The 14,496-nt window shown below is 35.8% G+C and overlaps 1 protein-coding gene across 1 annotated transcript; it reads right to left on the bottom strand.

The window, feature by feature from the left end:
• Window positions 1–997: 997 nt before the first annotated feature.
• On the bottom strand, window positions 998–14,291 carry TWF1 (twinfilin actin binding protein 1). Its single transcript, XM_004765571.3, has 9 exons — window positions 14,155–14,291; window positions 12,243–12,320; window positions 9,724–9,902; window positions 8,636–8,731; window positions 7,057–7,161; window positions 5,285–5,410; window positions 4,887–5,037; window positions 4,607–4,728; window positions 998–3,164 (listed from the first exon to the last, which is right to left on the bottom strand). The coding sequence occupies exons 1-9, from the start codon at window positions 14,177–14,179 to the stop codon at window positions 2,994–2,996; spliced, it is 1,053 nt and encodes a 350-aa protein (XP_004765628.1). The 5' UTR covers window positions 14,180–14,291; the 3' UTR covers window positions 998–2,993.
• Window positions 14,292–14,496: the final 205 nt, after the last annotated feature.

The following is a 14,496-nucleotide window of genomic DNA, read 5'->3' as shown; positions in this document are numbered from 1 at the left end:
TGGGCAACCAACAGTGAAGAACTAGATTTTATTCTGTATGAGATGTTACCTCTATTGATTACTGTATACCAGCACATAGTATTAAAGAAGTTTGTTGACTGAATGGGGAAAAGTATAATTGGTATCATAAGGCAAGCTGTACCCAGTCATGGCAACACATGACTCATTTATGAAATAAATGACAAAATAGGGTCCATCATTTTATCAAAATCTCTGTATATAAAGCCCCAGAGCCTATACTTTTTATTAAAAAGAACCTCTCTGGGCGCCTGGGTGGCTCAGTGGGTAAAGCCTCTGCCTTCCTCTTAGGTCATGATCTCAGGGTCCTGGAATCAAGCCAGGCATCCGGCTCTGCTCAGCAGGGAGCCTGCTTCCCCCCCCACCCCTTGCCTTTCTGCCTACTTGTGATCTCTGTGTCAAATAAATAAAATTTTTTTAAAAATTAAAAGAAAAAAGAAACTCATCCTTATAATGTATGGCCACGTATGCAAAGGATATATACCAAACTACAATATGTGTCTCAGGCACATTATAGTTCTGAATAGAAGTAATTTAAAGAACTTTTAACTCTAGTTAAGTTTCTAAAATAAGCACTTTCAAGGACTACTCCCCATCTTTTGTAATTTAGGCTTAGCAAAAGATCAGTCTGGTAGTGAATCCTACACGAGAGTGCATTCAGTATCTGTCGGATGAGTGCAAGTATCTGAAGAGTATAGCCTCAAGTTTGTTGGTCATCCTATTGTACAGGGGGGCTTTTATCACAGTAGTAACGGTAGAACTCATGGCATTTTCATTATTGCTGCAGCAGTAGGGAAGTTCTAATCTAAATGAAGCACAACTTGCCTAGGTTGCAAAATATTTAAAATCCTTGATTTAGATAGGGGAATTAGCAAATGCATACATCAATGAGATTTCTAGCCCATTACCAGATATTGCATTATGCAGAATTATCCAAACATTCAAAAAACCTTATGCTAGAAAACAACTTAAAACACAATTTAAAGAGAAAAAAATTTATTGCAATATAAAATGCACTTATAAAATGTCCACAGAAGGCATGTAATTCTTCACTGCTATATAAATTTACCTGGAATACTTTGATCACCTTCTATTGTTATGATGATGTCACCTAAAACATATTGTAAACAATGAGTTATACTCTATAACAAATGCATCACTGATTTTCAGCAATCTTGGTTTAATAATAATTAGTTTTAAGACTATATAATCACATCTATATTCTGGAATGTCCATTTACTTTCATGTAGTGTAGTAGAATTTAGACTATAATTGCACATGAATGGTACAGAAAAACATTCGCCACCAAATTATTTTATACCTTCATGACAGGTTTTACATTCTTTCAGATTGAAAATACAGGCTTCAGCTATTGTCTGCAACACAGCTCTAGGATTCTCACTGCAGTAATTTGTGTGTATGTGTGTCTATGTGGGCACCCATGGAACGGCTTAAAGTGTATCTTTAGTAAACAAGTGCAACATTACTGCCAATTACTTTGCATGTTTAAATATTATAGTCTGATTATTTGTAAACAAACAAAACCCCACACAAATACTCTTAACTCTAGAAAAAAAAATCCTGTCAACCCATTATTCTAATATGCTTTACTTGAACACACATTGAATTTTTGAAAGGTGCATATAGTACCTTAGATAATAAGGTATAAAAATGTGTTTCATATTTTATACTATGAAATGTGCATTTCTAATGTTTTATGCAGCATAAAGTTTTTAGATCAAGAAATTCTAAATTCTGGATCCCCACAGTTCATTTAGAAAACTCTCAAAGTTATGGCTCTTGCAGCAGGTTTATCAGATTTAACATGACCAAGTGTTCTATCTTCTTCCCTATTTCAAGTATCCAAAAAAAAAGGCTCAATTTATGTAGGTCGTAACTGAAAATGCAAAGCTTTAAACAGTTAAATGTGTTTTGAAATAAGATATAAATTGAAAAAGTTTCTTAAGTATTTAATTTATATTAGGCTTATAAGTATTAGGACTTTCAGATAATTTTATTAAATCTGAGTATTTCCTCAAAAATAATAAAGAACACAATTTGCCTATTAATATATAGTTCTGGGATTCTGCAGAAAAATCAATCTTGATGTTTAAGGCTTTTCAACATTGTTGACCTTAGTTTTGTTTTCTTTTTAATGATGTTAATTTAATATTCAATCTGAACATAAGTATTTAGCCTCAAACTACTTAAAATGAAATTACTTACTTCTGAAAAGAAAACTTCAAAGCACTAGAAAGAGAATTTACTAAAGCTGTTTAAATGTCTTTCAGTGTCATCAGAAATCCTGCAGTATAGAAAGTATCTGGTACCTTTAAGGATTCAGAATGAAGTGATCTTCTGAAATTCTAATGCCAGTTAAAAAAAACAAAAAAGTCAAATAGAAAAGACTGCTGCAATAAAGCACTGAATCTAAAAGTTGCAGACATGATCCCATCACCTGAGAGCTAAGAACTTCTTCTCAGAGTCAGCAACTTCTCATCTTTACCTAGGCACATTAAGTTCTCAACTGAGAAAATAATCCAACCTGGTCCTTAACATATTCATTAAGTAGCATGAATATTTTAAGGTCTTTCTCCCTTCAAGAAAAAAACTTGATGTCTCACTAAATAGTAGGAAGGAGTGTATCTTACTTTGAGTCGTTAGACTTTCTGGAATTGGCCCAACTGTATAAAATTTTAAGAAATGTGTAAAGTATGGAATCATTATTACTCTGTGAAAACATTGTGACAAAATTAAACATCACTATGTCGAACCCTTTTCTAGCATTAACTCAAAAATAGAAATCATGAGTCTTCTATAACCTTAATTTTAAAAACACACAGAAGTGAAAAGTGCTATTTTTCAAAAAGTACAATTTTTTCCCTACAATGTATCAACATGGAATGATTTCAGTTCTCCCATACTAAAAGCTGGACTTTTAAAAAACTAGTGTTGTAATGCTTAATATAATGATTTTAATCAGCAGTGGCTTCACTTTCAGCGGGACCCCTAATAAGTCTTCGAATTCCTCTTTTTCCTGCAGGACCTTTCGGTTTAGCAAAACTCTGCTTATGTGCATGCTGCTTTGGGTGTACTTCTTCATAAAGGAAGTCTGCTGTCAACTCATCCCCATTGTCTATTTCAATCTGTAAGAGATGGAATCAGTCAGGTGTGATCCTATATGAAAAAGACAATATTCAAAACTGAATACAAGCAAGGAGCCAGTTTTCAGGTGTGAAAGCTCACAAATACATACATAATACCCATTCTAGCAAGAGAAGAGAGTATCAAGGACCATATGTAAATAGTTTCACTTTCACCTTTGGGGGGGTGCACTAGTTGAATACATAATCAGCAATAATAATTTGCTAACTGGTTCCCTCTTTCTTCTCCTATTTAACTAATGTATAAGAAGCTACCACTATATTCTCAGGTTGTTCTGCTTTGGTACAGTATACATAATCAAGAAACCTTACTCATCGGCCCCTTTGTTACTTGAGTCACTTGAAATCTAAACAGGGCCAAATCTGGCCTGAATTTAGAATGTGTTTTACATTTTTAAAGGGATATAAACATAAAATAATAAAATAAACAAGAATATGTAACAAAGACCATATGTGGCATAGTGAAGCCTAGAATAATTTCTATCAGGTCTTCTAGTAGAAAAAGTCAGCCAATCCTTGCTAACCTTAAACTTAAAAAGCTTGAAGGGTTCAGTACCTAATATATTGGTAGTTTTAGGGACCTGTGTTTTTTTTTTTAAAGATTTTATTTATTTATTTGACAGAGAGAGATCACAGCAGGCAGAGAGGCAGGCAGAGAGAGGGGAAGGGAAGGAAGCAGGCCCCTGCTGAGCAGAGAGCCCGATGCGGGACTCGATCCCAGGACCCTGAGATCATGACCTGAGCCGAAGGCAGTGGCTTAACCCACTGAGCCACCCAGGCGCCCCAGGGACCTGTGTTTTAATGAGCTGAAGGCTCAAGAATAAACTGTATCTTTCCCCATGCCTCATTTGCATTTAAGAAAATAAATTTAATAAAATCAGTAGCATAGCTCCCCAAATTCAAATGTTTATGCCCATTCCCTCCTTTCTCAACAACTAGATTCTCATCCATCCATGATTCAGTTATAAATGGAGACTGCAGTTCCTTATTCATAGCAACTGTTGAGACAATCACAAGTATGTAGCACTAGCAGCACTGTCCAACAGAACTTGCTGCAATATGGAAATGTTCTCTAAATTCTGCACTGTCCAATACAGACAGTAGCCACTAGCCACAAGTAGCTAATGAACACCTGAAATGTGGCTATTGTGATTAAGAAACTGAATTTTAAATTTTACTTAATTTTAATTTAAATTTAAGTAGCCATAGTTGCTTATGGCTACATATTAGAGAGTACAGACCTATAAGGATACTGGAGAAATAACAGATCACCCTCAAGAACTTAGAGAAGACCCTAACGATTTATGATGAGAACAAGGAAAAAAATACATCCATTAATAAATCATAATACATCACAAACTACATGGAAAAGACAATAAAGATCAAAGAAAACCTGAAATTTAAAAATAGATAGGTAATTTTACCTTTCTAATGACATCCATTTGTAGTTGTCTTTCTACAATTTCTAGCAGAGGGCTCTTGCAGCTAGAATACAGCATCCGTTCTCTTATACTGCATGTGTATCCAGGCATCGAATAAATAAAAACTGTAAGTTAAAATAGTAAATACAATTAGCAATACATCAATTAAAGCAAATACTAAGCCTCACAGAACTGTAAGTCCTCTGAGCAAGAAGTGATAATACAGTGCTAAAAAATCAGTAAGCCAACTGAAAAAAACATGGTAAGACAATATATTATATACCTATGGACTCCAAATAGTCGCCTTCATGGGAATGTTTATACAGGAAGAAATGGTAACGTGCTGAATCCTTGGGAATCCTCTTTGGCAAATCTTTTAGTTCCGTATTTGTTGTGTTGGCCAAAATTATAATCTCATTTTTTATATCTATTTCCTGTCAATAAGAAATACATTCATTAAAACAGATACACAGCAATTTCAAATTTATAATTAAAAAAAAAAAAACCTGGGAAACTTACATAGGATTGACTTTTCATAATGAACACATTGTCGCATATTTTTAAGAAAATTAATTTAAAAAATCAGGACACAATTTTAAATCCATTAAAAATAAACCCTGTATAAGCCATGAGTCACCAGCAACAGCAGCCATTTCATAATAATCACCACGTATCTCTTACCAATTGCACATAGTTGAGCTGTCTGTTACTTAATTGTTCCAAAGCCTGAAAAGCTTCTCGAGAAATGGGAAATGCTACTCCTTGTAGTGTCTGATGCTTAGTGTCCACACCCACGTCAGTCTGTACCTAAGTATGACAAATTTAATTTAATGAAGTTTTAGCATTTAGCAGTCATACAGCAAAGATAAGAAAACCCAGTCTCTATCAAGTGCCATTCCACCCTATCCATTTTAATATAAGTAAAATTAACACTTTAAATACTATGAACTTAAAAAGCCAAGTAATTTTTCACATTTGTTCCTGTCTGCTAGCATTCTGTCAACATGCAGAGTGCATGACACATCTTTATGAAATGTTGGGAGTGAACACTTGAGTGAGTATGCAGTGTTAGTGGGGCTTTGAGGGGAGGTTGTTTCTATGTTTGGTTTGGCACATTTGCAATGAACTATGTAAGTTCCTGCAAGTGTCCTCAGATTACACCTTTAATTACAAAATTTTACTTGATAAAATTTATGAACAGTGTGGTATCTATACAATATGTACCAAACTTTACTTTGTTCTGTTAGACAAAATGCAACACAAACACCATGCATTGAATCGAAAGGAGTACGAACAGTATACAAAGACACAACACAGTTCAACAAATTATACTACTGCAGAAGTTCCAGACTTTGAGCTTTCATTACTAGAAGAGTACTTCAAGAAAGCTTTCAATGCACATGTTTTAAGACTTGTATACTCAAATGATAGCTAGTATAGGGTCTCATTTGCAGTGTTGCAACAGAAAGTCAAATAGAAATTTTACTTTAAAAAAAAAAACGAATGGAGATTCTACAGCATAAATGATACTGGATAATGAAAACATCATAAAACATATGCAAATGCATACCCCAATACGATCCTCTGGGTTCTGATTGCAAGGAATAAAACAAACTATCAAACTTAAAAAAAAAATCACATAAAAATCTTTACTCAAATAACTTGAGTTAAAATAATATAAAGATAGATCCTTGCTATCAGGTTAATATTAAATAATATTCAATCACTTTCCAGACTGATTCCTACTAGTTGGTTACTCAGACTAGGGAATAGTGATTTCTGCTACTTGTTCTTTCCTATAAAATTTCAGTAAAAATATAGTAGTTATTCTAACTTGTAACTAGAAGAGCTGCAGTAAACACATTAGAAATATGATAAACTCTAATACGGATGAAATTTATTGACTCTAACGTAACTGAGCTAAACAAGTACTCAAAAAACCATCTCCCATATATACATACGTATCCATGTAGTGTCCATTGAAGTTCATTTATAGAGCTTCTGGAAATACTAACTATCTCATAGGATTTACATTTTACTCTCTTTAGTCACCAAACAAAATAAGATGATAAAACAATAGAATATAACAAAACAAACCTGCTTCAGCAACTTCATTAGATAGAATTTTTTGCCCTAAATGGGTAACACACATTTTCCCCATTTATTTAGTATTTGAAGTACAAAGTTAAAAAAAAGTTGTACTTCAACAGGAAGATTAACTATTCTGATAACACACAAATATAGGAGAAAGCTACTTATGAAATTCATACAAATTTTAATATTTACTTTTAACTTTTTTCCTGAAAATACACTGAGCACATAGTCTTGTCTCTAAACTATACAGAATAAATGCAAGCTACCAGACTTACTTCTCTAGTTACCTCTATATCTATAATTAAAAATATCTTTTCAAACACTTAAAATCTTGCAAGAATATCAAAACTGTAATTTACCTCATTAATTTTAATCTGCCGTAATTCTTCCTCAGCTGCAGTCAAGGGGGCAGGAGAAGACTGTGACACCAAGTACTTTTTATAACCATTTAATGATACATCTTCCTGTAAACAGAAATGGATTGTTACTAGTTATTCCCTAGAATGGATTGTTACTAGTCATTGTTACTAGTTATTCCCTAGAAAATCTCCATGAAGTCACTCTAGGAAAAACAAAATTATTAATTTAACAGAAAAAAATTTTCTTGAAGATTTTATTTATTTATTTGACACAGAGAGAGACAGTGAGAGAGGGTACACAAGCAGGGAGAATGGGAGAGGAAGAAGCAGGCTTCCCACTTGAGCAGGGAGCCAGATGTGGGGCTTGATCCCAAGACCCAGGGATTATGACCGAGCTAAAGGCAGATGCTCAATGACTGAGCCACCCAGGCACCCCAGAAAATATTTTGATTAAAAAATAGTATCAAGAATTTTACTATTTCTTATTTTTCAAAAATTCTCTATTGTATAGGCTTCAAAAAATCTTAAGGGGGAGTATTTACTCATTTCCTAAAGTTTTCTAACTTAAATGGGTATGAGTGTGTTGGTGATGATGCCAGTCACATGATGAACTTGGTCATGTTCAAGTCTATAGGACAATTGTAATTAACATTCTGGGGAAATCTGCCTTATAACTATTCAATAATCAACACATTCAGATTCTGAATTCTTTATTATAATAATTTATATAATTTCTCTATAGTTACTCATAGAAAATGATTGTAGTTTTTTTTTTTTAAGGGTTTTTGATTTTTTTTTTCAAAGATTTTATTTATTTATTTATTTTATTTATTTGACAGACACAGATCACAAGTAGGCAGAGAGGCAGGCAGAAAGAGAGGAGGAAGCAGGCTCCCTGCGGAGCAGAGAGCCCGATGTGGGGCTCGATCCCAGGACCCTGGGATCATGCCCTGAGCCGAAGGCAGAGGCTTTAACCCACTGAGCTACAGTCAGGCGCCCCTGACTGTAGCTCTTATTTAAAAGAATAAAATATTCTAAAAAAAGTCTACTTTTTCATTGAAATTTTGTGATTTGAAAGCAGCAAAGGGAGAGGGAGAAGCAGAGTCCACACTGAGCAGGGAGCTGAGGTGGGGCTTGATCCCAGGACCCTGGGATCATGACCTGAACCACCCAGATACCCCACCATATAAATTTGCAACAAATTCTTAATCATAATTTAACTAATAAATCTCAAAAATATCTAAAAATTACCATCTCTTTCAAGGAGTCTCTCATTGTTCTGAGCCTGTTTCCCTATCCTTAAAATGAAAAGGTTGAACTAAATGGTTAAACTAGATGATCTCTAAGGTATAGTGTAGTTCCTAAAGACTAACGAAAGATATTCCAACCTATTTTAAAAGGATTAGTACATGTTTTAGTCAACTTGCTTATCATATGAAATACAGTAATATTTTCTCTTCTTTTTATATTTAAAGATTCATTAGTCTGATTTCCTATCAATTACCCATTCCTAGGAGTTCTTATATTCGTTTAATTGCAACATGTAGAATCCACATATATAAAAATATAAGTTTTATACCTTTACTGTTCCAAATACTTCATCTTTAATGTGGCCACCTCCAAACTCCTTTTTCAGAGTTGCTCTTGTTGCTGCATACAACATTTTCTGACGAACCTAGTAAGTTGTGAAAGTTTACTTAGCAGTTTATAGATGAAAACTATTACTACAAGAGAAAGTACTTTCTAAAGGTATTAAAATCTTCAAGCACAATAAACAAACTGTGATAAAGCTGAAGTATATGTGTATAAATAGCCATCATAAAACTTCATCTATTAAGGTAGATTTCAATTTATAGTAGGTTGTATTTTACAAAAAGTGGGAAAATAAATTTTTAAAAATTACTCACTTCTCAAAGTATACAATGAGTTCAAGAATTTAAAAAAAAAAACTACTTAAAATACTACTTTATAATATGAGGAACAAAACATCACTTGAAGTAACCTGGATACTGACACTTTACATTCTTAAACAGCTTAAGTAGTAACATCTGATCTTGCAAATATAGATCAGATGTTACTACTTAAGCTGTTTAAGAATCAAATGTTCATGGCACATGTATGGCATATACCATTCTATGAGGAACACAAAGATGAAAACTACTACATATAAACTCTTATTAAAGAATCTTATAGCAACTGTTGAAAACTATTAAAGGTAACTAACTGCCAACCAATAGAAATATTTTTATAATACTGAATCGTCAAATCCAGTACTCTGAAGCAGTCTGCTAACTTTCTTAAAAGAAATATTTGCGTGGATGCCTATCATTTGAATGGTAGCTATTAAGAATATTTACTATAATATTCAATTAGGTCTCAGAAGTATTCAAAGTATTAATGTCAGAGCATAGTCATTTATATATAATTGCTAAAGATATTTAAATTTAAAATCAGTAATAATTCTATTCATTTGAAAGGCAAGACTTCTGAATCTAAGTACATTATTCCTGATTCCACATTACCAATAGAAGGATTTTCTTCATGATCATTCCCTTCTATGGGAAATAACTATTGCTTCATAACTTTCTCTTGGCCTAGGAATATTTCAGGAAAAAAAAAAAAATTCTAGCATTTAATGTTAAACAAGTTACAAAAGAAATTACTTACATGAGAATGATCTGGAGACCAGGCAATGAATATCCATTCATATCCCTGGGCATTCTGAGAATCTAACCTGAATAATATATAGCACGGCTGTTTGTCCTCCAGTAGGGGTAAAACAAAGGAATCATAATCCTTATCCCAGGAATCTGAGGGCTGACTACATGATCCAATCACAAGTTTCTCTATGAAGAACAATTTTTAAAAGATACATGAAATGTTTTAAATGCCAAATGGTAATGAAGAAAAGAATAAGCTAATAATACAGTTATCTCTATTACTATTATTCACATCAAGGAGTTAAAGTAGGGGGCACCTGGATGGCTCAGACAGTTAAGCGGCTGCCTGGAGTGTGACAACGGCTGCCGGGTTGTGATCCCAGGTTCCTGGGCACTGCACCAGCCTCCCTGCTCAGGGAGAAGTCAGCTTCTCCTTCTGCCCCTCTCTCTACCCCCACCGCCCCACCGAATTGTGATCTCTTGCTCTTTCAAATAAATAAATAAAATCTTAAAGAAAAAAAAAAAACAGGAAAATTTTATGACTAGCATGGTTAAAATGTTAAAAAACACAAGAAACAAATGATAAAATTTTATCCATATTTTAAAATAGTTGAGTTGGACAGTTGAAGAATAGGTAATTATAGTCTATCTTCCAAAATGTTTATGCTGTAAGTTATCAACAAAATATGTATTATGTGTTATTGTTCAAAGGCAGAATTCCTGAAACACTGAAGTGTGCAATAAGAAATATTAAAACCATGTTTAGTGCTTACTTGGCCATGAAGCTACAAATAAAACATTTTGTCCAGAAGCATAAATTGGTGCAGCCATTTGGCAGAATCAAGTAAAACTGTGAATGTTCTCCACATAAAAAATCTTTTGCACGTACGTTCACTGCATTATATGAGAACAGTAGAAGCTGCAAGTAGCCAAAGTGTTCATCACTAAGAGAATGATGACAGAATATGTGATGAATTATATCTTATTATATTATATATTATTAAGTGAAACTTAAAAATAGTGAACTGTCGGGGCACCTGGGTGGCTCAGTGGGTTAAGCCTCTGCCTCCGGCTCAGGTCATGATCTCAGGGTCCTGGGATCAAGTCCCACATCAGGCTCTCTGCTCAGCAGGGAGCCTGCTTCCTCCTCTCTCTCTGCCTGCCTCTCTGCCTACTTGTGATCTCTCTCTGTCAAATAAATAAATAAAATCTTTAAAAAAAAAATAGTGAACTGTCAAAACTAATTACAAAAATAATGTTTAGAGAAAAAAAGACACAGAATAAGACATCAGTTTACATGAACTTAAAAACTCAAAACAGCACTATCTAGGGATACATATAAGAACTGCAGAAATGAAAATTCCTAATATAGTTGCCTCAGGAAGAGGAGGTCAGGAAGTGAAACACTTTAAATGGGGCGCCCTTATATCACAAAAATATTAAGTCTAAAAAAAGCTGAAGCAAATATGCTAAAACATTAGCAGTTATTAAGAGGAGATGGAAGTATTTGTTGTTTTATTTATTCTTTATAATTTCCTTATTTAAAAATTTTCCTTAAAACAAAAAGATCAGAAAATGATTTAGGAAAGAATATGATTTTCCTTCTGTAGTGATCCTAGTTAGACAAACTTTTCCATTTTAGTCACTTATCTAGTCAGTTAGGAAGTGATGGCTTTTAAAATTTAGTTCAATATTCCTAAAATAAGCTGCTTTACAGTATATGTTTATTCCTATTAAGTGTGGTAATATGTATTTACAACAACTGCATATTTTTCAAACTACTCTGGTATTTTTAATATATAAGTAGAAAATGAAAAGCAAATTAAGTTTACTTCCAGTTTGTAAAAGAACAAGTTATTCTTCCAAAGCAAAATTATCTCCAGGTATTTAAGAAATTAGACCAGTGGAATATTTTAAGATACTCATTTGTGAGAATATTAATTGTCCAAATTCAAATACAGCCAAATTAAAAGATTCTCCCACCCAATTTCCCTGGTACCGAATGATTTTGAAAGGATCAATTTACGGTTTGTTACATTCCTAGAACTTTGTCCCAAAAACAAGAAAGGGGGAATCATTTCTTCACCACAAACTGCAATCAAGTGGAAAAGACAGAAGCTTGAAATCCTTTGCTTCTACTTCAAAACTAACTTTACTGAGTAACAATTCTAAAGTAATGTTTTTGGGCAGATGGGGAGAGAATCACCTGTTTACTGATTTCCATTCCAGACGGAAGCATTAACATTAGAAATGGATTGTGGTTCAGAAACTGAGACAAAAAGTAAAAGAGGAAGATGTCACACTAAAAAAGCATCTTTCTGTTTCCCTGTCAAGTACAGAATTCAGAGGGTAGGTAGCGGCCGATGGGACATGACCAAATGTACAGGATCCACCTTATCTAAAGGCAAACTCTGAACTTGCTTCACATTAATTAATAGTTCCAATCCCTGACAATGTCTTAGGCATTTAAAAAATATAACATTCAATAATCTAAGGACAAACAGTATTTAAAAATGTGTAACTAACCATTTTCAATAGATATTTTTAGAAGTCTGTATTTTCCATTTCTTGCTCTGGCAAAGATATCTTTAACATCCTCACTTGCTGTGGAAAAAGATAAAGACAAGTAAACCCATGTTTTATACTCACGGATTAATACTTTCCAATGCTACTTAAATAAGGAGTAATGAATTGTAATATAAAAAAAATCCTGAGAGCATAGCATCCCCTTTCTATCAGTAATTTAAACTGTAAAACTTGAAGATGTTAACAGTGGACACTATACACAGCTAAGAAACAAATTAAAATAGCTTAAAAGTATATTAATACATTAATTCTGTTTTAGCTAGATAATTCCAAAGCAGAAATAATACTGGGAATTAAAGTATTAAAGTTAGGGGTGTCTGGGTGGCTCATTGGGTTAAAGCCTCTGCCTTCGGCTCAGGTCATGATCTCAGGGTCCTGGGATTGAGCCTGGCATCTGGCTCCCTGCTCGGCAGGGAGCCTGCTTCCCCCTCCCTCTCCGCCTGCCTCTCTGTCTACTTATGATCTGTCTGTCAAATAAATAAATAAAATCTTAAAAAAAAAAAGGAAAATATTAAAGTTATTCAAATCTAATAATGAACAAATTACAATTTTAAAAAACACCACTACTGCTTGGTTGAAAATTGTTGAAAACCTTTCATTCTCTTCTAGTCCAATTTCAAAATTATAATAAAGAAATTCATTTTTATATTTTCACATTAAAAACAACAGTAAGTATCAGATATCTTATCCCGATTAAAGAGAAAATCAATAAAATACATTCAAGCTTATACTTCTGGTAATACTCGTATTTCTCAAAAAGCTACAGTTCACTAAGCAAATACATATTTAATAACCCTCCTGTGCTTATTAAAGCTTCAATTTCATTCTGATTTCCCTCTTGGGTTGTACACAAGAACAAGAACCACTATTTAAGTAGTGATCGTTGTAAGACTCAAACATGAAAATCAGTAACATATTTAAATGTCAAACTAACTCGGACAAACAAAACAGTGTTTTTAGGTTTGAGAGTAGTTTGTTGTGTTTGTGTGTGCAGGGAGAGCGGTAGGGTGGTCAAAGACTCATAGGAACATGAGTAAATGTTCTTCGGGGGAAAAGATTCGTTGTCTATTAACAGGAAGAGCGTGGGCTTATATTAGCACTCGTTAAGTAATCGCGAGTAACCCCGGGATATATTATTTGATTCTGATGAGGTGAGCGCTTCCAGACTGCCCATTTTCAAAGCAGGAAATAATGGAGGTCAGATATAACTGCACATTGAACTGCCTTCACGGGATGACTGAGCCACAAAGACCAGACTTTTCAGTTCCCTGGGGAAGTACCTAAGAGAAAGATCAAAACACCCCGTACTCAGAATTTCTCAGAACATAAATTCCTGTTTCCACTTTGGAAGAAAATGCGGAAGAGTCTGGGAAGCACCTTCACTGGAAATGAAAAAGATTCCAAGATCGTTCGCTTTTTAATCAAAATCTTTAACAACCTCCTTCACAGAGTGAAAGGCAAATTCGCCCGTCTCTCTGCAGCAAGAGGAGCCCAGCCGGCTCCACGGTTCCAGGTCTCCCCTGCCGGATAAAAAGGGGGAAAGTTGGGCTACCATCAGGGGCGGTGGAAGGCACGCCCCCTTCACCCAGGTCTCCTCGGAAACCAATTTCCTTCGCTTCTGCGAAATTTCGGGTCAGTCTGTAACGTGGCGGCGGCCGGGCCGGGCTGGGAGGGACGCAGGCCGGGAGCGCCCGGGACCAGAAAGCTCGGAGAGGCGCAGAGGCCCGCCCGCCCGCGAGATCGGCTCCCTTCCCCCAGGCCCGACTCCAGCCCTGCTACTCCCGCAGCCCGCCCGGCTCACCCCGGGCCTCCCGGGAGCCCCTTCCCCGCGCGCCGCTCCGGGGGCCGTTACCTTGGATGCCGGTCTGATGGGACATGGCGGCGGCCGCGGGCTCCCGGCTCCGGCGCTAAATGCTGAGAGCGGCCCCGGCCGGCGCCTCCAGGAAGTGGCAGCTCCTCCGCCGGCCGAGGCGCGTCATCAGCCTGCGACCCGCGGCCGCCCCGCCCAGCTAGGCCGACCGCGTCCTCGCGCGGCCCTGCCGCCCCCGCGCCCCCCTCCCCCGCGCGCTCCACGGAGGTTTGCGAATGCATCCCCACCCCCGGAGCTCTTCCCCAGCTGTCTCAGGGGGTCCCTGCCCTGGCACTTGCCGCCGCTTCTCCGGTCCCTACCCCCGTGAGACCCCGCAGAGCCCAC

This window comes from Mustela putorius, unplaced genomic scaffold (genome assembly GCF_011764305.1).
Source record: "Mustela putorius furo isolate JIRA1106 unplaced genomic scaffold, ASM1176430v1.1 tig00537227_pilon_pilon_pilon, whole genome shotgun sequence".
Classification (NCBI taxonomy): domain Eukaryota; kingdom Metazoa; phylum Chordata; class Mammalia; order Carnivora; family Mustelidae; genus Mustela; species Mustela putorius.
The sequence above is the reverse complement of the archived record's forward strand: the minus strand, read 5'-3'. Positions and strand labels throughout refer to the sequence as shown.

Bases quoted from the DNA above. Each gene is read 5' to 3' on its own strand.
- TWF1 (XM_004765571.3), bottom strand. From the start codon at position 14,179: ATGTCCCATCAGACCGGCATCCAAG. The intron at 12,321-14,154 runs GTAACGGCCCCC...CTTTTTCCACAG, and splicing joins CCATCAGACCGGCATCCAAG to CAAGTGAGGATGTTAAAGAT. The intron at 8,732-9,723 runs GTAAGTAATTTC...ACAACTTACTAG, and splicing joins GGTCTCCAGATCATTCTCAT to GTTCGTCAGAAAATGTTGTA.